This window comes from Colletotrichum fructicola (genome assembly GCF_000319635.2).
Source record: "Colletotrichum fructicola Nara gc5 chromosome Unknown KSG_Nara_v1_contig09, whole genome shotgun sequence".
NCBI classification, from domain to species: domain Eukaryota; kingdom Fungi; phylum Ascomycota; class Sordariomycetes; order Glomerellales; family Glomerellaceae; genus Colletotrichum; species Colletotrichum fructicola.
In genome coordinates this window covers 2,957,334-2,973,447 of record NW_027094059.1, presented here as the reverse complement: position 1 = coordinate 2,973,447, position 16,114 = coordinate 2,957,334, and the positions used below count along the sequence as shown (strand labels likewise).

General features: G+C 53.9%; 7 protein-coding genes across 7 annotated transcripts; 2 read left to right on the top strand and 5 right to left on the bottom strand.

Moving 5' to 3' along the window:
* Nucleotides 1–795: 795 nt before the first annotated feature.
* CGGC5_v015140 (uncharacterized protein) lies at nucleotides 796–2,047 on the bottom strand (the record flags this gene model as incomplete). Its single annotated transcript, XM_032027580.1, has 4 exons — nucleotides 796–843; nucleotides 917–1,476; nucleotides 1,545–1,622; nucleotides 1,693–2,047. 4 exons carry the CDS (start codon nucleotides 2,045–2,047, stop codon nucleotides 796–798), a joined length of 1,041 nt encoding a protein of 346 aa, XP_031876080.1.
* A 332-nt stretch (nucleotides 2,048–2,379) lies between these two features.
* On the bottom strand, nucleotides 2,380–4,204 carry CGGC5_v015139 (putative transporter; the record flags this gene model as incomplete). The annotated part of the gene is made up of 5 exons (XM_032027579.1): nucleotides 2,380–2,742; nucleotides 2,815–3,014; nucleotides 3,068–3,504; nucleotides 3,563–3,867; nucleotides 3,926–4,204. The coding sequence occupies 5 exons, from the start codon at nucleotides 4,202–4,204 to the stop codon at nucleotides 2,380–2,382; spliced, it is 1,584 nt and encodes a 527-aa protein (XP_031876077.1).
* A 433-nt stretch (nucleotides 4,205–4,637) lies between these two features.
* CGGC5_v015138 (putative 4-hydroxy-2-oxoglutarate aldolase) lies at nucleotides 4,638–5,718 on the bottom strand (the record flags this gene model as incomplete). Its single annotated transcript, XM_032027577.1, has 3 exons — nucleotides 4,638–5,073; nucleotides 5,124–5,216; nucleotides 5,264–5,718. The coding sequence occupies 3 exons, from the start codon at nucleotides 5,716–5,718 to the stop codon at nucleotides 4,638–4,640; spliced, it is 984 nt and encodes a 327-aa protein (XP_031876059.1).
* A 657-nt stretch (nucleotides 5,719–6,375) lies between these two features.
* On the top strand, nucleotides 6,376–7,758 carry CGGC5_v015137 (putative oxidoreductase; the record flags this gene model as incomplete). Its single annotated transcript, XM_032027576.1, has 7 exons — nucleotides 6,376–6,444; nucleotides 6,502–6,648; nucleotides 6,702–6,806; nucleotides 6,894–7,178; nucleotides 7,267–7,322; nucleotides 7,378–7,523; nucleotides 7,580–7,758. 7 exons carry the CDS (start codon nucleotides 6,376–6,378, stop codon nucleotides 7,756–7,758), a joined length of 987 nt encoding a protein of 328 aa, XP_031876058.1.
* A 565-nt stretch (nucleotides 7,759–8,323) lies between these two features.
* dgoD-0 (D-galactonate dehydratase) lies at nucleotides 8,324–9,627 on the top strand (the record flags this gene model as incomplete). The annotated part of the gene is made up of 4 exons (XM_032027575.1): nucleotides 8,324–8,499; nucleotides 8,552–8,661; nucleotides 8,712–8,823; nucleotides 8,880–9,627. 4 exons carry the CDS (start codon nucleotides 8,324–8,326, stop codon nucleotides 9,625–9,627), a joined length of 1,146 nt encoding a protein of 381 aa, XP_031876057.1.
* Nucleotides 9,628–9,749: 122 nt separating this feature from the next.
* On the bottom strand, nucleotides 9,750–12,470 carry CGGC5_v015135 (uncharacterized protein; the record flags this gene model as incomplete). The annotated part of the gene is made up of 11 exons (XM_032027574.1): nucleotides 9,750–9,856; nucleotides 9,918–9,968; nucleotides 10,022–10,454; nucleotides 10,506–10,563; nucleotides 10,624–10,778; nucleotides 10,828–10,903; nucleotides 10,967–11,120; nucleotides 11,186–12,063; nucleotides 12,118–12,182; nucleotides 12,237–12,354; nucleotides 12,406–12,470. The coding sequence occupies 11 exons, from the start codon at nucleotides 12,468–12,470 to the stop codon at nucleotides 9,750–9,752; spliced, it is 2,160 nt and encodes a 719-aa protein (XP_031876062.1).
* A 646-nt stretch (nucleotides 12,471–13,116) lies between these two features.
* DAS1-0 (Dihydroxyacetone synthase) lies at nucleotides 13,117–15,566 on the bottom strand (the record flags this gene model as incomplete). Its single annotated transcript, XM_032027573.1, has 5 exons — nucleotides 13,117–14,025; nucleotides 14,081–14,598; nucleotides 14,664–15,146; nucleotides 15,202–15,311; nucleotides 15,373–15,566. The coding sequence occupies 5 exons, from the start codon at nucleotides 15,564–15,566 to the stop codon at nucleotides 13,117–13,119; spliced, it is 2,214 nt and encodes a 737-aa protein (XP_031876064.1).
* Nucleotides 15,567–16,114: the final 548 nt, after the last annotated feature.

The window sequence follows — 16,114 nt, the reverse complement described above, 5'->3', positions numbered from 1 at the left end:
CCTGCTGCTGCTGGAGACACGGAAACATGGCCCTCGAGCGCACGCAGACTCAGAGTGGGAAATGGGTGGAAGGGGGAAAGAGAGGGACCCAGGGCGGGAACGTGGAGGAACGGAAATGTCACCTCATTCTTAATCCTTTTGGGAATGGGGAGACAATGCGGGGTACCCGGCCGCCCCCATTTCTTAGTCTCCCCCGGTTGGGACGGGCATCCTTGCGGGACATGGCTATGCTCTTGCGGGGAGATGCCCCGGGCGCCCGAGTCGAATGATCATGTTTGGTTTTCAAAGAATGGTGGTATTGGCACGAGGAGCAGACTGGATTGGAGGGAGGGGCATATGCGAAGAGTCAAGGGTTTTGTCTGTGTCTGTACAGTGAAGTGTGTTAGGGACATGGGGAAGTAGAAGAACACGAGATCCCGGAGATGAGCTTGTGTTTGGGTGTAATAGGGCCACAGGGATGAAGGTCGCCCTCTTCAGCCTCAGAAACGTGGAAGCAAAGGAAGATTGTTCTAGAGCTGCTTCCGGCGAGTAAGTCATTTCAGAACAACCAGGGATCTGCAGACGCACGCACCAACATGAACCAAGTGAGTCTGGGGCAGGTAGCCTACGGGGTTATATATGTCCAGACGCGCGAGGAGGTGGCGTGTTTAATCAGGTTTTTGTCTGTTTCTGTTAGCGGTAGTTTGACGAGGTCATCAGTAAGAAGGCGTGTTAATTGCTGGGTTTTTTCTACTATCAAGATGCTCATCAAACTCCGAAATCATGACAACGTTTCTGATAATAGTAATAATCCCATTAAAAGATCGCCACTGCGTTGGGAGGACTAGCAACGCCTCCAGGCACCTAACGGTCGCGAGTTAATAACAAATTCATCTTCACCTCGTCTAATGAAGCCAGTTAGGGTCACCAAACTCACCCTCAATGGCACGCTGCTCAAGAAGAATGTCCACCTCCCGAGCTCCTCGCACTTGACACTCAACGCCTCGAGATCAAACATCTCTCCAATCGGCAGTCCCCATCCGCCCAGCAGCCACTGATGCAGCAAACCTCCGCTCTGCATCTCCTCCTCCCACGCCTCGCCCTTCCACACACCCCCAACGGCAGTATGAGGCCCCGCGATGGGCGCCCTCTCGAAGCTCGGCGCGTCGCCCGCCACGGCCGCAAACCCAGTCTCCCAGATCCACCGCAGCACGTCCTTGGTCGGCTCGACGCCGAGAAAGTCGGGGCTCGCACGCGCGGCGACAGCCTTCTGCGCGGCATCGTCTTTGGCGTTGTAGCCCGCCGTGAAACCCGAGCGGATGAGCAGGATGTCGCCGGACTGGAAGGTGACGTTCTGCTCGGCGGCGACCTGCTTCAGGTGCTCGAGGGTGATGTCGCTGCTCGTGAAGGCGTCGAGCGGGATTGCGTGCCGGGCGCAAAAGCTTGCGTAGTCGAGCAGGACGCCCCGGCCGACGATGCCACCCTTCTCGACCCAGGCTTTTTTGTTTATTAGTTAATGAAACAAATGCAGCGCGGCGCAGAGACCGCAGCGCGACACGACTCACCATCGATGCCGATCTTTTCGGGATTTTCCAGGTCGTCTTGAGTCGTGTTGTTGTAGTACCGCTTGGCTTTCTGGTACCCTTCGTCTGAAGCGTTAGCTGCTTGATCCTTGTTCATGTCCTGCTGCCCTGAAGCATCATCGCTAAATACCGTAGTGCCTGAACCCGTCCCACTGGCTGCTGCACTGCGTGTTGAAGTGCAAGATGTCGTCGTTGACCGTCCTCTTCTCCCCGTTGGGATGCGCCCGGTTGACAAGTTTCGATTCAAACGGCGCCCGATCGAAGCTCGGCTGTGAAGGGTTGGTCAGCGACCAGTCCAGCGACACGCGGTCACCGGTCCGGATCTCTGATGCTGCTGCAGCGGCGACGATGGCTGGGGTCAGAAGGTTCAGCGCCCCTAAGCGATCGTCTTTGCCATAGAGACCCCACGCGTTTCCTGGAGGACCATTGGGGTCCAGGGGCAGAGACGAGAAGGGCGGTCGGGGTGGTGGATCAGAAGAAGACATGATTTGGACAGGTGATGTTCTCAAAGTGAAGGTTAACTGTTGGAAATGAGAATAAACATGAGGTGGACACTGAATATGTGCAAGTCAAGACGCCGAAAATCGCTATCGGGGAGAAATGCGCCGGCGTCGGGGAGCCGGCGTCCACTGCTACGCCCGACTTAAAACCGCTGAGGAGCGGATTTGTTTCCTGTCAAGGGCGGACCGGGCCATCAAGTTGTTCAGTTTCCTGGAAATGAAACTCAAATTGAGTTGATTTTAATTCAGACTACATTCTGTTCCCCATTTTCATTGCCAGAATTTTAGATCTTTGATCTGTCCAGATTAATGTTGGCTTAATAGATGTACCTAAAGTTCATGTTCTCCTGATCCGTCAAGTCCCCAAACGCAGTTGCATCCAAGTCCACCTCGGCAACTTCACCCTGCGCCCGATCGCGCCGCTCATTCTCCCACTTTAACAGGAAGCGCAGTGCAATGACGATGACAACTTCAAGCAGATGTGCAACAATCATGCTCCAGATGCCAAGCTCATACTTGGGCGTCTGATCGGACTTGTAAAAGAAGGGACCGGCAATGTTCCCGACGCAGTAGCCAAGGAAGAGGCATGCCGACGTGACAACCTTTTTGGTGTGTCCCGCAATGTTTGCCGTTTGGAGTGAGAGGAGCAGCACGAATGAAGCGTTGATGGACCCGGTCAACTGGAAAATCACAATAAGCTTTTTACCGCGGGAAACTACACTGGACTGGATGCTGAAGTGATAAGAACTCACGTAGTAGCAGATAAGTCTCCCGACTTGCTGGTCGTCGGGCACGAATCGTAGTCCAAATGCACCCACGACATTGGGCAGCAAGAACACGACCAGCATGAAGCATCGATTGTTGGGAGGAAGTCTGTCGTTGATGAACACGCAGAGTAGGATGGCAATGAAAATGAGGACGCCGTAGGGGACCTGGAGAACGGCTGTGATGACTGTGACAATTTAGCTTCAACACAGAATGACATCTAAGGTGACGGATACGCACGCGTAGAAAAGTTGAACCCCTTGATAATCAACGTCCCAAAGTTCGACGTGCCCCCGTTCACGATGGCCTGGAGCAGCGCAATCATGAAGAAGAAGTACAGCTTGAAGTCGGTGAAGGCCTCCCTGACCTGGTACAGCTTCAACGTCTTGTTCTCGACGCCGGTCTGGTTCTCCCTCAGCCGCTCAATCACGATCTTCTTCTCGCGCTGCGAGAGTGCCTTGCTCGTGATGGGGTTATCCGGGAGGAAGACGGCGATGACAACGCCCCAGGCGCAGCAGAGGGCGCCGACGATGATGAACTCGTACTTCCATGATGCCAGAGCACCCTTGATGCTGCCGATGCCGTAGCCGAGTAGGCCCCCGAGGGCGATACCGATGCCGTTGGCAGTGTACCACAGGCCAATTTTGATGGGTTGTTCGCGCCGGGTGTACCACATACTTTCATCCTGTTATTCGAATTCCTCTAGGTCAGTGATGTAGAGAGGGAGAACAGTACCTGGTGATGATCATGAAAGCAGGGTCAGCGCAGGCCTCCGCTGCACCGCTTATTGCTCTAAGCACAGCCAACATTGTGAAGTTGGGCGCAACAGCCTGAAGCATGAGAAAGGTGCCCCATGCAAAGATGTTGATACCCAGATACTTCGCGATGGGAAACCTCTGTAGCAAGAGGTTTGTCGGAAGAGCCCATACGAGGAAGCAAAAGTAAAATACCGAGGATAGCCAACTGTACTCTGCACCCTTTAACCCAAGGTCTTTCTGGATGCCAAAAATGGCTGCGTAAGACAGGGTAGTCTTGTCAATCTTTTTGCGCATATCAGATTTAGCCCAGGTCTTTGAATCTCTTGGCGGATAGACTTACGTAGAAGAAGGCGTAGCAGACTGAAATGTAAGGGAGAATCATCCAATCAACTTTGCGGACGAGCATCCGGTCCTCTTCGGGGTTGATAGGGTCGTGGATCCCGTCCACGTTGTCGAAGAGTGCCAAGGCAACATCGCCTCCACTCTTGGAAAGCTTGTACTTTTGGAGGTCTGCCTCCTCTATGTTCTCTAGCTGGGATGCCGAGGGCTTTGATTCGTTAATCCCATCGGTATTGGCTGTAGTTTGTTGCTCTGGGTCAGGGCTTTCGTGTGGGTTCATGGTAGAAGGCATCTCTTGGGTTATGATTTAACAAAAAAAAACTGATAGAAGAGCCAGCATCACTGGTTCAACAGAGGTTGAAACGTTTCAAGGAAGAGAAGAGCTGCATTTTTAAACAGTTGATGACAATAAGCTACGCAGTCTACACTCGCACATTTTAGAGCATCTTCCCCCAGGGACCATGGATAACACGGCAAGAACACTCCGGGGAAAGCACGGGGAAGCTTCCAGCTACCCCAAACGCTTCCGGATAGCTTGCCGGATGGACGCATATTGCAGTTGCTTTGGTCCACATAGCGTCGCACTATCTCAAGACACGCAAAGGTGATCAGAGTGCTTTTCCGTTGCACGTTTCCAAGAGAGGTCCACATTGTTCATCATATCCAATCATGTATTCATAACCATCCCGCTATCTAGCTTTTACACGGGAGATCTACAGGGACTTCTCAATCTTGTCGATATCCGACAACAGCAGCGCATCCAGCGACTTCCACGTCGCCTCCGCGAGACGTCCCTTGAGCGGCAAACGGCCTCCCTCAAGCGCGCCGAAGCCGGCCTTCTGAATGATACCCTCACGGATGCCGATGATGCCGGTCTTGCCGATGAAGTCCTCCGCGCGGGACACGGCGTACTGCAGGCGCTGGACCTCCTCGAGGGTGCCCTGCTCGACGGGGCGCTTCTCGGAGAGCGCGAACAGGCGCGAGACGGTCTTGGGGTAGAAGGCCGCGAGGCCGTCGATGACGCCCGCGGCGCCGAAGAGCACGATGGGCGCGAGCTGCTGCCCGAAGCCGCTGTAGACACGGAACTTGGAGTGGTCGATGCGCGGGTCGGAGGAGACTTGGAGGTGGAGGGAGACGTTACCGTGGGACCTGGGCTTGTTAGCTTTGGGAAGTGAGCGTGAGGCGGTTGTGAGTCTTACATCTTGCAGCCCACGATCTTAGGGTGCTGGGCGAGGTCCTTGTACGTATCGGGCTCGACGAGGACGTTGTTTGTGACGCCGGGGTAGTTGTACCTATTCCAGTCAGCTCATGCTTCGCTTTCAATGAGTGGTGCACTTACACAAGGATGGGCAGCGGGCTCTTGTCCGCAATCAAGTTGTACCACTCCTTGATGTTCTCCTGGTTCGCCGCCGTGCCAAAGTATCCCGGCACCAGGACCAGACCCCATTGCGCGCCGGCCTTGGCGTAGTCCTCCAGCCACTCGAGCGTCTCGTCGACGCCGTTCGTCAGGACACCGGCCATGATGGGGTAGTCGGGGAACCCGGCCTCCTCAAGGCCCTTCTTGACGCCGGCGACGAGCTCGATGCGCTCGGCCTTGTTCAGGTGGATGGCCTCGCCGGTCGAGCCGAGGAGGACCAGGCCGCGGATGCCATTCTTTGCGAGGTAGACGCTGTGCTTGACCTGCGTCTCGACGTCGACCTTGGGCTGGAGGGAGCCTGACGATGCGGAGGCGGGGTGGAAGAAGGTCGGGACAGGGACGAAAACGCCCGTGGGGGGTACTCTGACGTCGGCCATTGTGATGGATGAATTAACTCGGAAAGGAACAGGAATTGAGACGGAAGAATATGAGATGACGGGTATCACTTTTTTTGCTTTGCAGAGAATCTTTCCAACAAGAACGTTCAGTTTTGTTGACAGCAACCACCCCTCAATTGTACCACTCACGATGGGCAAGCAAACGTGTCAGAGCACCCCCGGTCTCGGTCCTCTCGGCAATTCCGCGAAGAGCCAGCCTGCGCTCCGGGTCCACCAGGATGGCGTTTCTCGGGGTGTGATGACGCGGGGGTGGAGACGCATGGCGTGAAGCAACATGGGGGGTAAACTCGCGCGGGGAACAGTCCGATACGCCGCGCCGCGTCGGACGCCATCGGCTACATGAGCGGCAGCGTTGCTCAGAAGCGCCGGAAAAGAGGTTTACCTAATGCTCTTCTCCGTAACACGGATGGGCGGCGCCCCGAAGATGCGGAAACATTGCAGGAGAGGGACAACTGACGACAGCCTCAAACTGGGGATATAAGATGAGCCTGTGAAATTTTATTCATGGGGGCTTTTTGGAGTGTGACATATGACACCTTGAGTGCGGATAACGACCAGAATCATCCGCTTTTCATTTCCTCAGACGCACTTCCGTAAACGGCACATTTTTGAGATAACCTGAATCACTCCGCAATAATGGGTTTGCCTTCATCTTTCAAGCTTCTGTCGGGACACGAGATCCCCGCAGTTGGTCTGGGTACTTGGGTAAGAGGCCGCTATGCAGTCGAGATGGGGGCAATTTCTGATGGCTTTGATGTGTAGCAATCCAAGCCCAATGAGGTCAAGAATGCTGTTGAGCATGCTCTGAAGAATGGCTACCGCCACATTGACGCGGCCGCGGTCTACGACAACGAGAAGGAGGTCGGTGCCGGTCTCAAGGCCTCCGGCGTGCCTAGGAAAGACATCTTCGTAAGCTACTCGTTCGCAAAGCTTATCGCACTCTCGACTTCTGACCCCTGCAGATCACCAGCAAGCTCTGGAACACGCACCACAAGGCGGAGGACGTCGAGACCGCGCTAGACATTACCCTCGCCGACCTGCAGACCGACTACGTCGACCTCTACTTGGTGAGACCCCTCCATCCCTCCTTCTTCTCCATACCCCACCCTACCCTTCTTCAACGGCCCGCCTAACGCAGCTATGTCGTGCATTAGATTCACTGGCCCGTGTCCTTCAGGAAGGAGAACGACACCAACCGCTTCCCGCTGCACCCCGTGACGGAGGCCGTGGACGTCATTGACGTCCCCGTGTCCGAGACGTGGAAGGCGATGGAGGACCTCGTCAAGAAGGGCAAGATCAGGAGCATTGGTGTCTCCAACTTCACCCGCGAGAAGATTGAAGAGTTGTGGAAGACGGCCGAGATCAAGCCAGCGGTGAACCAGATCGAGGCGCACCCGTACCTGCAGCAGCCCGACCTCTTGGCCTGGTCCAAGGAGAACGTGAGTAGTACCTACCTATTCCCTGCTGACTGAAGAATGTTCCGTGGTTGCATTTGTGCGGAGGTCGCTAATCTGGGGAAACATGCAGGGTATTGTTGTTACGGCGTACAGCCCCCTTGCCAACAACATTTACAACCTGCCTCGGTGAGTGGCACAATCCGAGCTGTGTGTGTGCAGCTCGCAGACTAACAGTAAGCAGCGCCGTTGATGACTCCACAATCATTGAGATTGCAAAGTCTCTAGGCAAGGAGCCCGCTCAGGTTCTCGTCAGCTGGGCTGTCCAGAGGGGAACCGTCGTGCTCCCCAAGTCCGTCACTCCCTCAAGAATTGAGAAGAACTTGGAAGGTACAGTCTACTTGCTGACGATGCAGTTGTAGGAAGAAGTTACTGACATGTAACAGTGTTCGAGCTCCCCAAGGACGTCTTTGAGAAGATCAACTCCCTCGACAGGAAGCACCGCTACAACTTCCCCGCGCGTCTGGGCCAGGACATCTTTGGTGAGTCCGACCCGGAGACGCTCAAGAAAGCGGTGGAGACGTGGGTGGCACAGCAGAAGAAGATTAGAGCCGGTCAGGCATAGAAACATCCTTTGCGTGTACTTTGTCGTAATAGAGCGGGAAACACCCCTAGATAGAATTGATGGAAACTCATGAAACCACCAATGAGAAGCCCCAGACCTCGGTGAACGTTTTCCGTGTCCCTTTTCCTCACCGAACGGAAAAGCGCACACCGAAACCCCGCAGAGACCCGTTCCTCAGCTGGATCACATTCGGGTGATGGTGCACCGAACCCCGCACTGCCCATGGAGCAGCTCCCCACTTGCCGTTTGCGGCCGGGTAATGGCCGCGGGCATTGCCGATGGAGATGCTGCTGCGGAGTCGGACGGCAGTGTGAGCACAGGCGGCTCGGCGAGGTTCCGGACTATGTTCCGATGGGGGCGCATTTTGCTCCGTCAACTCCGTCACATCTCCGCTTTGGCAGGGTAATAATAGTTCACGATTGCCTCAAGAGTGTGTTGTTCCAGCAAGCACACCATTGACTCGGCATCCCCATCTCAAAAAGCTCAATTGCTCTCTTTGTAATTCTTTGCAAGGGCAACCCCTCTTTCCATACGTCATATTACCTAACCCCCACACGAGTTCATCATGGGCAAGATTGCAAAGATGGAGTACTTCCGGGTGCCGCCTAGGTGGCTGTTCGTTAAGATCACGGACGAGGCGGGTAATGTTGGCTGGGGCGAGGCGTCGCTGGAGGGTCACACCCAGGCTGTTGAGGGATGTCTCGATGCTTGGTTCGAGAGGTATTCGGGCATGGAGGCTGAGTATGTTCATTGTATTCGTGGTCAAGAGGTTGTTAATACTTACATGGCACAGCGACATCGAACACATCTGGCAAATGTCATGGAGGACAACCTTCTACCGCGGAGGCCCTGTCTTCATGAGTGCGTTGGCGGGTATCGATATTGCGCTATGGGACTTGAAGGGTGAGTTCGTCGGCCACAGTTAATGAAACTCATTACTGACAGTTATGTAGCGAGAAAGTTGGGTCTGCCTATCTGGCAGTTGCTCGGAGGAAAGGTCAGAGACAAGCTCAAGGTGTACGCCTGGATCGGTGGTGACAGGCCGAATGACGTTGGAGCTCAAGCGTAAGAAACATGCGAATAATCTGCAACATGAGAATTGATGCTGATATCTTACACAGACAAGCACGAAAGGATCAAGGCTTCAAGTGCGTCAAGATGAACGGCACCGAAGACCTCGGCTGGCTCGACTCCCCCAATGCCCTCGACGCCGCCGTCGAGCGCGTCAAGGCCGTGAAGGCCCTCGGCATGGACGCCGGTGTTGACTTCCACGGTCGTGTACACAAGCCCATGGCGAAGCAGCTCGCGAAGGCGCTGGAGCCGCACCGCCCCCTCTTTATCGAGGAGCCCCTTCTCTCAGAGCACTTGGGCGGCATCAAGGAGATCAGCGGCTTGACGTCTATCCCCATCGCCCTCGGCGAGCGTCTTCACAGTCGATGGGACGTGAAGCCGTTCTTGGAGGCGGGCTGTGTTGATATCCTGCAGCCTGACATCTCTCACGTCGGTGGCATTTCTGAGATGCGTCGTATCGCAGCGATGGCTGAGGCGTATGATGTTGCGTTGGCGCCTCATTGCCCACTTGGCCCCATCGCTTTGGCTGCCAACGCGCAGGTTGATTTCACGTCGCCCAATTTTGTGATTCAGGAGATGAGCTTGGGTATTCACTACAACAGCACTGGGCAGGATTTGACAAGCTACACAAAGAACCCAGAGGTCTGGAAGGTCACGGATGGATATATAGACCTTCTCACTGGACCGGGACTGGGTATTGAGATCGACGAGGATCAGGTTCGTCAGTTGTCGAAAGATGCCAAGGCGTGGGTGAGCCCCGGATTCATCGGGCCTGGTGGTGAGATTAGAGAGTGGTAGATGTTCGTCATACCTCACCAAACTGGAACAGAAAATAGCACATATGTAATACATCATATCAAAATCACTTGCCAAATTGAGGCGATTTCTGAATTATGCTAGCTGTATTTTGGTTCATCGCCTCAAGGTGCCTTCTGAAGCCCTTCATGCTTCACAATCCACCCGCCGTCTTTGGGGAAGCCGGGCGCATCGCCTTCGGAACCCTGCCATCCAGCAACCATATATGCGACTGCAGTGTTTGTTAGTACTCCTCGATAATTTCATCAGGGACTTCGTGGCATGGGTCTTACCAGCATACAAAAATCCAGCATTGCCCGGCATAAAGGGCGGAGGTGTGCCGCCTACTAGCAGTTAGCAATGAATGATCGGATTATCCATAAAAGGTTACACGTACCATCTCCTCCGCGGACAGCGAACCCAGCATCGTCAAAAGTCCAATAGCTGTACGCCGTCAAGTGATAAATAGCACGTTCCGGGTTGCCGATCCGTGCAGAGTTAATCGCCAACACAGGCCGTCCCCATCCTCGAATCTTCTGGTCTGTCCACACTTCCCATACCTTATCTGCCGTTCTCAGAGCCACGTCGGGATCCACAGCAGGCGTGTCCGGCAGCACGCCTTGCATCATGATGAGGCTGCGTGGGTCGCCGTTGAGAGCGGGATCATCCCACCAAGAGCTGTTGAGGCCTTCGTAGACGGCGTAGAGCCCGTCGATCTGAGGCGGAGGGGCAAGCTTCTCTGCGACAATGGTCCATTTATCCGGAACATTTTGGCCGAGTCTTTTCTTCCATTCTCGAGCTGTGTCGAGACCGTATCTCCAGTATGCGATCTACAAGCAGGTGAGCTTCGGCATTCAGACGAGTGGATCACGCGGATATACCTCGTAAGCCAAATTGAGAGTCTCTGCGGGAGGAGTGTTTTCTGTCACGCCGTACGAGCTATAGAATATGTTGTCAGTCCCAAATGTGAACATATTGCATTCTGAGTATCAAACTTACGGTGGTCCCAGGTCGTAGTGACCTGATGTCTCGTTCAACCATGCGTATGACACCATGTAGTCAGCGGCAGCCGTGACCACCTCGTCCCATCGCTTCAGTGTTTCATCCGTTGGCGAGGACTGGTATGCTAACTCTGCCAAATACATAGTATGGGGCTTTCGATGTCAGCGTTGATATCTTTCTGACGATATTCTGGTCACTCACTTGCTGCCAAAGTAGCAAGCCATTAATCCCACCTGGCGAGCTAACGCCAGTCTCGAGCTCCGTCATCTTCGGCCACCTAGGAGCTCCGTTGTGAGTTTGAAGATCATATAATTGTCAACTGCTCATGGAGGCAACTGACCTGGCTCCCTCCCATCCCATGGCTTTAGCCCTCGCAAAAGAAGAGGGCAAAAGCGTCTCATAGAGCTGTGGAAAGATGTTGTCGAAGTACTTCTTACGACCCCAGGTCACCCAATGCGCATTGTGCCACACGACCATTTCCATATGAAACTTTCCTGTATTTTGTCAATGGTGCACTCAATCATTATGGATCCAGGAGCACTCTGTTATTCCAACTTACCATACCACCCATTATTCATCAGCCCACTCTCCTGGGGTGACTGTCCTGAAGCTGCGCTGTTGACGCGGACGTGATACTGTGACAAGATGATGCGTCTTTGCAGCTCCGTAGCATTAGGGTTCGACGAAAGAGTGAGGTCAACAAAGCCGCCCTCACTCCAATACTCGTGCCAACCAATTACGTTTCGCTCCTCCACTGTCGAGGGTATGTCGGGATCTTGACGATCTGGCGAAAAGTGCGCAGTAAATAGAACGGAGCTCGCCGAGCCGTTAGACGCCAAGGTGTATCGATGAGCAGTGATCTTTTCAGAACCTTCTGGCTCGTCCCTCGACAAGTGGAGTGAGGAGTTAGAGGGCCAGCGCAGATTGACGTAGTAGCTGGTCTCTTGTAGCTCGTGGTAGATATGTGCCAAGTCAGGCCTTCCACAGCTGTTCACAATGCGAGTGGTGTGGTTCAGCGGGGAGTCGTAGACTCCGGCAAAAACCTCGTATTTGTACTTGGTTGAGTGAATTGGCGGGTAGGGTAAGTCAAGCTGGACTTTGAGGTCGCCTCCTGCCACAAGTTTTGAGTCGATCTGGAACGTCACGGCGTCGGTGTCGAAGTCGCCCTGTGTAATCACCTTGACTGCCTCGCCGTCGACTTTGAATGTAGACGTGATGGTTCCACTCCACAGCTCCAGCTCCTGCCTCGGATCGGTAATTTTCTCCGCTGAAAGAGTCGCCCCTTTATACTTCAGACCAATGCGTCCCAGGTTGATGCGGTTCGGGTTTCCGATGAGCCATTGAGATACTGCGGGAAGATTGGGATCGGGGATGTCGTATGAGACGTTTCGTCCGTGGGTTAGTCGGGGCACGCCGATATAGTCGCTTAGTTTCTCACTGCGGTCTCCCTCAGCATGTAATTGAAAGAAAGATGACTCGTTATCGGCCTACCCATTCGTTGGCAACGAGTCGTTATGCCATGCCCAGCTCGATAAAGTGTTGAAGGGCAGGAACGTCTATGGTCTATATTAGAGATTCCACATGGCCGGGCGTCGGGATGCAACGCTCACCTGCATGCCCGTGTTGTCAACATTGAAAGCAAAGTTACCATTGCCGACCTGCAATGGCGTAGTCTCATTGTCAATCAAGCCCGTTCGAACGACGTTGAATTGGGAGACTATTCGTTGTCTTTGGACTTGTTAGAAAAATTGGATCTATTACCCAGAATAAGAGACGTACCTGTCAATGCTCCCTAGAGCTAGAGCCGGCAGCAGGGCGACCCAGACTAACTTCGTGACTGTCATTGTGAACATACCAGAATCAGCAGCAAAGAGTCGGATCCGCTTCAGAGACACCTATTGAACTGACAGAATGCCCTTCTTTGCCAACGGTTTTGTAGCAATTCATCCGGAATAATTGCCCCTCCAAATTCCTCCACACGGATGATGATCCGGGAGAAACGGAACCCAACCCCTCCTGTTTCCCAACAGCTTGGTTCATGACGTCTATCGCGCCTTCAATTAGCCCGAGGCCATCCTGAAGGAACATAAACATGAAGCTGCTGGCCTGTCTTGGGGTCACAAGAGGGGAGATCTGCGCGGGGTCACTGCAGAGGAAGACTAGGTTCCCCAACAATGGAACTCCGCCCCTGAAGCTTATTACATTTAGGCTATGCGGGGTAGCTTGCCGATCGCGACCCTCGCAAGCATGAAATATTCTTCTCAGACATACAGGGTTGATAAGTGGCATTCACTACCGTAGACTCTTCATTTCTCATGGCAAGATTTAAGGCGCAGTGCATAGCTGCTAAGAACATGATAATAATCGTTGTTGAAGAAGAGCACATGGTAGATCAATAAACGTCAATGGATAGATGCTCAATCCCATCGAATGCCACTTCAGCAAATATCCTTCTGGAGACTCTTACATGATTACTCTCTAAGCCGGATCTCAATGCTCGAATCCAACTCCCAGTGGCCCGTTCAAGTCTCTAAAGTCACCCCGAAGAACCTCAATACCATCTCTCTTCACCTCCTCTACAAGCTCCTTGATCTTGGGCACCATCCTCGTCGCCTTGAAACCAAAATAATCGTACGCTGCCTTGGACGGCAGACTCTTGCCAAACCGGCGCATCGAGAACGAAGCATCGGCGTACCTCTCCCAGCCATTTGCCGCATACGCCTCAATCACCACCGTCGGCTTGCCCGACCGCGGCTTCAAGACGGACTGCTTGTATTCCCGCGACTGCTGCTCAAACAGCCGTGGGCACGGGAATGACACCACACGCGCCTTGACACCCTCCTTCTCCAACAGCTCCTTCGTCTCCATCGTGAAGCCCATTTCTGAGCCCACGCCGATGACGGTCACGTCAAAGTCGTCATTCTCGACGAAGACATACGCACCCTTGGCAACGCCGTCACGAGACGAGTGCTGGGGGTATTGCGTCAGGTTCTGACGCGACAGAGAAATAATGGTGGGCGTCTCGGTCGCGTTGATGGCCGTGATGAAGGCGCCGGCCACTTCTTCCGAGTCGCACGGGCGGATGTAGAGCGTGTTCGGCATGGCGCGGTATAATGCAGGCAGGGCGATGGGCTGATGCGTGGGACCGTCCTCGCCGGTGCCGATACTGTCGTGGGTCGCGATGTGGATTTGCTGGAGGCCTTGCAGGGCAGCCATGCGAACGGCCGGCGCGGCGTAGAGGTAGAACATGAAGAAGGAACTGGTGACGGGGAGGAATGTGCCTTTTCTGAAGGCGGCGAGGCCGTTGGAGATTGCGCACATGGCGTGTTCGCGGATACCGTAGTGGATGTAGCGCCCGGAGTAGTCGCCGTTCAAGTTGCATGCGGTACGAAGCTCGGGCTGAAGGCGGGTTAGAAGTGGTCCTTGATCACGGACACAGGGAGATTGGACTCACAGATTGGAAGTCAACCTTCTGGTTGTATGCAACATTACATGACGGGGTCAAGTCGGCGGTGCCAATCAGGAAGTTTCTCATTTTCTCTCCGAGTGGGTTGCCCACGATGCCCGCAGACTTTCGAGAAGACGTGGGCTCCGTCGGGAGCTGGTCGTGGCTCGGGATGTACTTTGTCCAATCGTCGGGCATCTTTCCGTCCACGCGGAGCTTGAATTCGGCCGCGAGCTCGGGGTGCTCCTGGGAGTACTTCTGGATAGTTGAGGACCAGTCCGCTTCGTAGGTTTTGCCGCACTCAACGGCGTCAGCAAAGAAGTCGTAGACGTCCTTCGGGATGTGGAAGTGTTCATCGGGGTTTAGGCCGAAGCTCTTCTTGATGCTGGCAACATCGTCAACACCGAGGGCGGCGCCATGTGTCTTTGCGTCACCAGCCTTGAGTGAGCCGAATCCGATCGTTGTGCGAACGTTGATGAAAGTCGGGCGGTCGCTGCTTCGCGCGGCAATTAGGGCGTTGGCAATGGCTGAAAAAAACCGAGTCAGTATAGAATCTCTGAAAGAAAGAAGCATTATCGAGGAAATGACCTACCGGCAACGTTGGAGTTTCCATCAAGCACGTCCAAAACGTTCCACCCAGTCGCCCTCATCTTGGCGTTGATGTCTTCCGTATTCGCCACATCCGCTGTTCCATCACACGTGATCGAGTTATTGTCGTAGATAATGCAGAGATTTTTGAGCTTCCAATGGCCTGCTAGTGACACCGCTTCAAGGCCAACGCCTTCTTGAAGACATGCGTCGCCGATCATACACCAGGTCATGTTGTTCACCACCTCAAATCCCGGCTTGTTGTATGTCGCCGCGAGGTTCTTCGTCGCCATCGCAAGACCGACCGCATTCGCTACGCCTTGGCCGAGAGGACCTGTTGTGACTTCGACGCCTTCATTCTCGATTTCGGGGTGGCCGGGACAAATGGAGTCGGTCTTATCGGAGTGATATGATTTAAGCTGCTCGACGGTCATGCTCTTAACACCGATGAGGTGCATGAACAAATACTGCCAAAGACAAGCATGGCCTTGTTTGGAGTTAGCATTCAGACCTAGGGAATGAAATATCCAAGGGAGACTTACCATTTGAGAGAACGAATCTATCTCGGTTGAAGTACTCGCAGTTGCTTGGAGAATACTTCATGACATACTTGTAGAGGGCAATGCCTATGGCTGCCATTCCCATGGCGGAGCTACACCGAAGGTTAGAGACGAGGTTGTGAGCTGACAGGATTCGAGAGCATTGTAACTTACCCAGGATGACCGCCATTGAACTGCTGACATTGATCAGCGATGAAGGCTCGGAACACCTTCAACACTCTGTCATGTTTGTCGGAGCTCTCGAATTGAAAATCGGTCACTGCAGGAACACCATGAACATTCGTGACGTTCGGCTTTACGGGCAGATTCTGGGTGGCCTTCTCGTAGAGCTCAAGTGACGGCGCCATGTTGCTGGATGCTGGTGTTACTATGCTGTCCGGCGAGTGGTTCTTTGATGGTCTTCGAAGAGTTGTTGACACATAGTGAGGCTACATAGCTTTTTCTTATAACTTGTTGGCGCTCACGTCATGTTGCTTTGTCTGTGGTCGTCATGCCGCCTGAGGGCGAAACAAACTGCCCCGCGTCGTGCAGCTTATGGTTTAACGTCCGATGCGACGCCAGATCATCGCCCATGGGGAAAAAGGTCTGGTGCGGGGATGCCCCTATCGCACCTCAGTCGCATTGAGGAGAAGACGAAAGTGGTTCTGTGTTGCTCGTCGATGAACTGAGATCTGGAAACCCCGAAGCGAAGAGCCACGAAGCGAAGCCAGTGCCTTTGTTATGGATGGCCTCGCGTCGAAGCCACAATTGTGGATCCTTTTCAAGCACTCGCAGTGGGAATGTATTGTACTCTACAGCTCACCCCAGGATGACCGAACCGACGCGCAATGCTACCACGTCTCTTCTCAATGTTTTTCCAAACATGTTTCATTCAATCAGGTACATAACCGTGAAC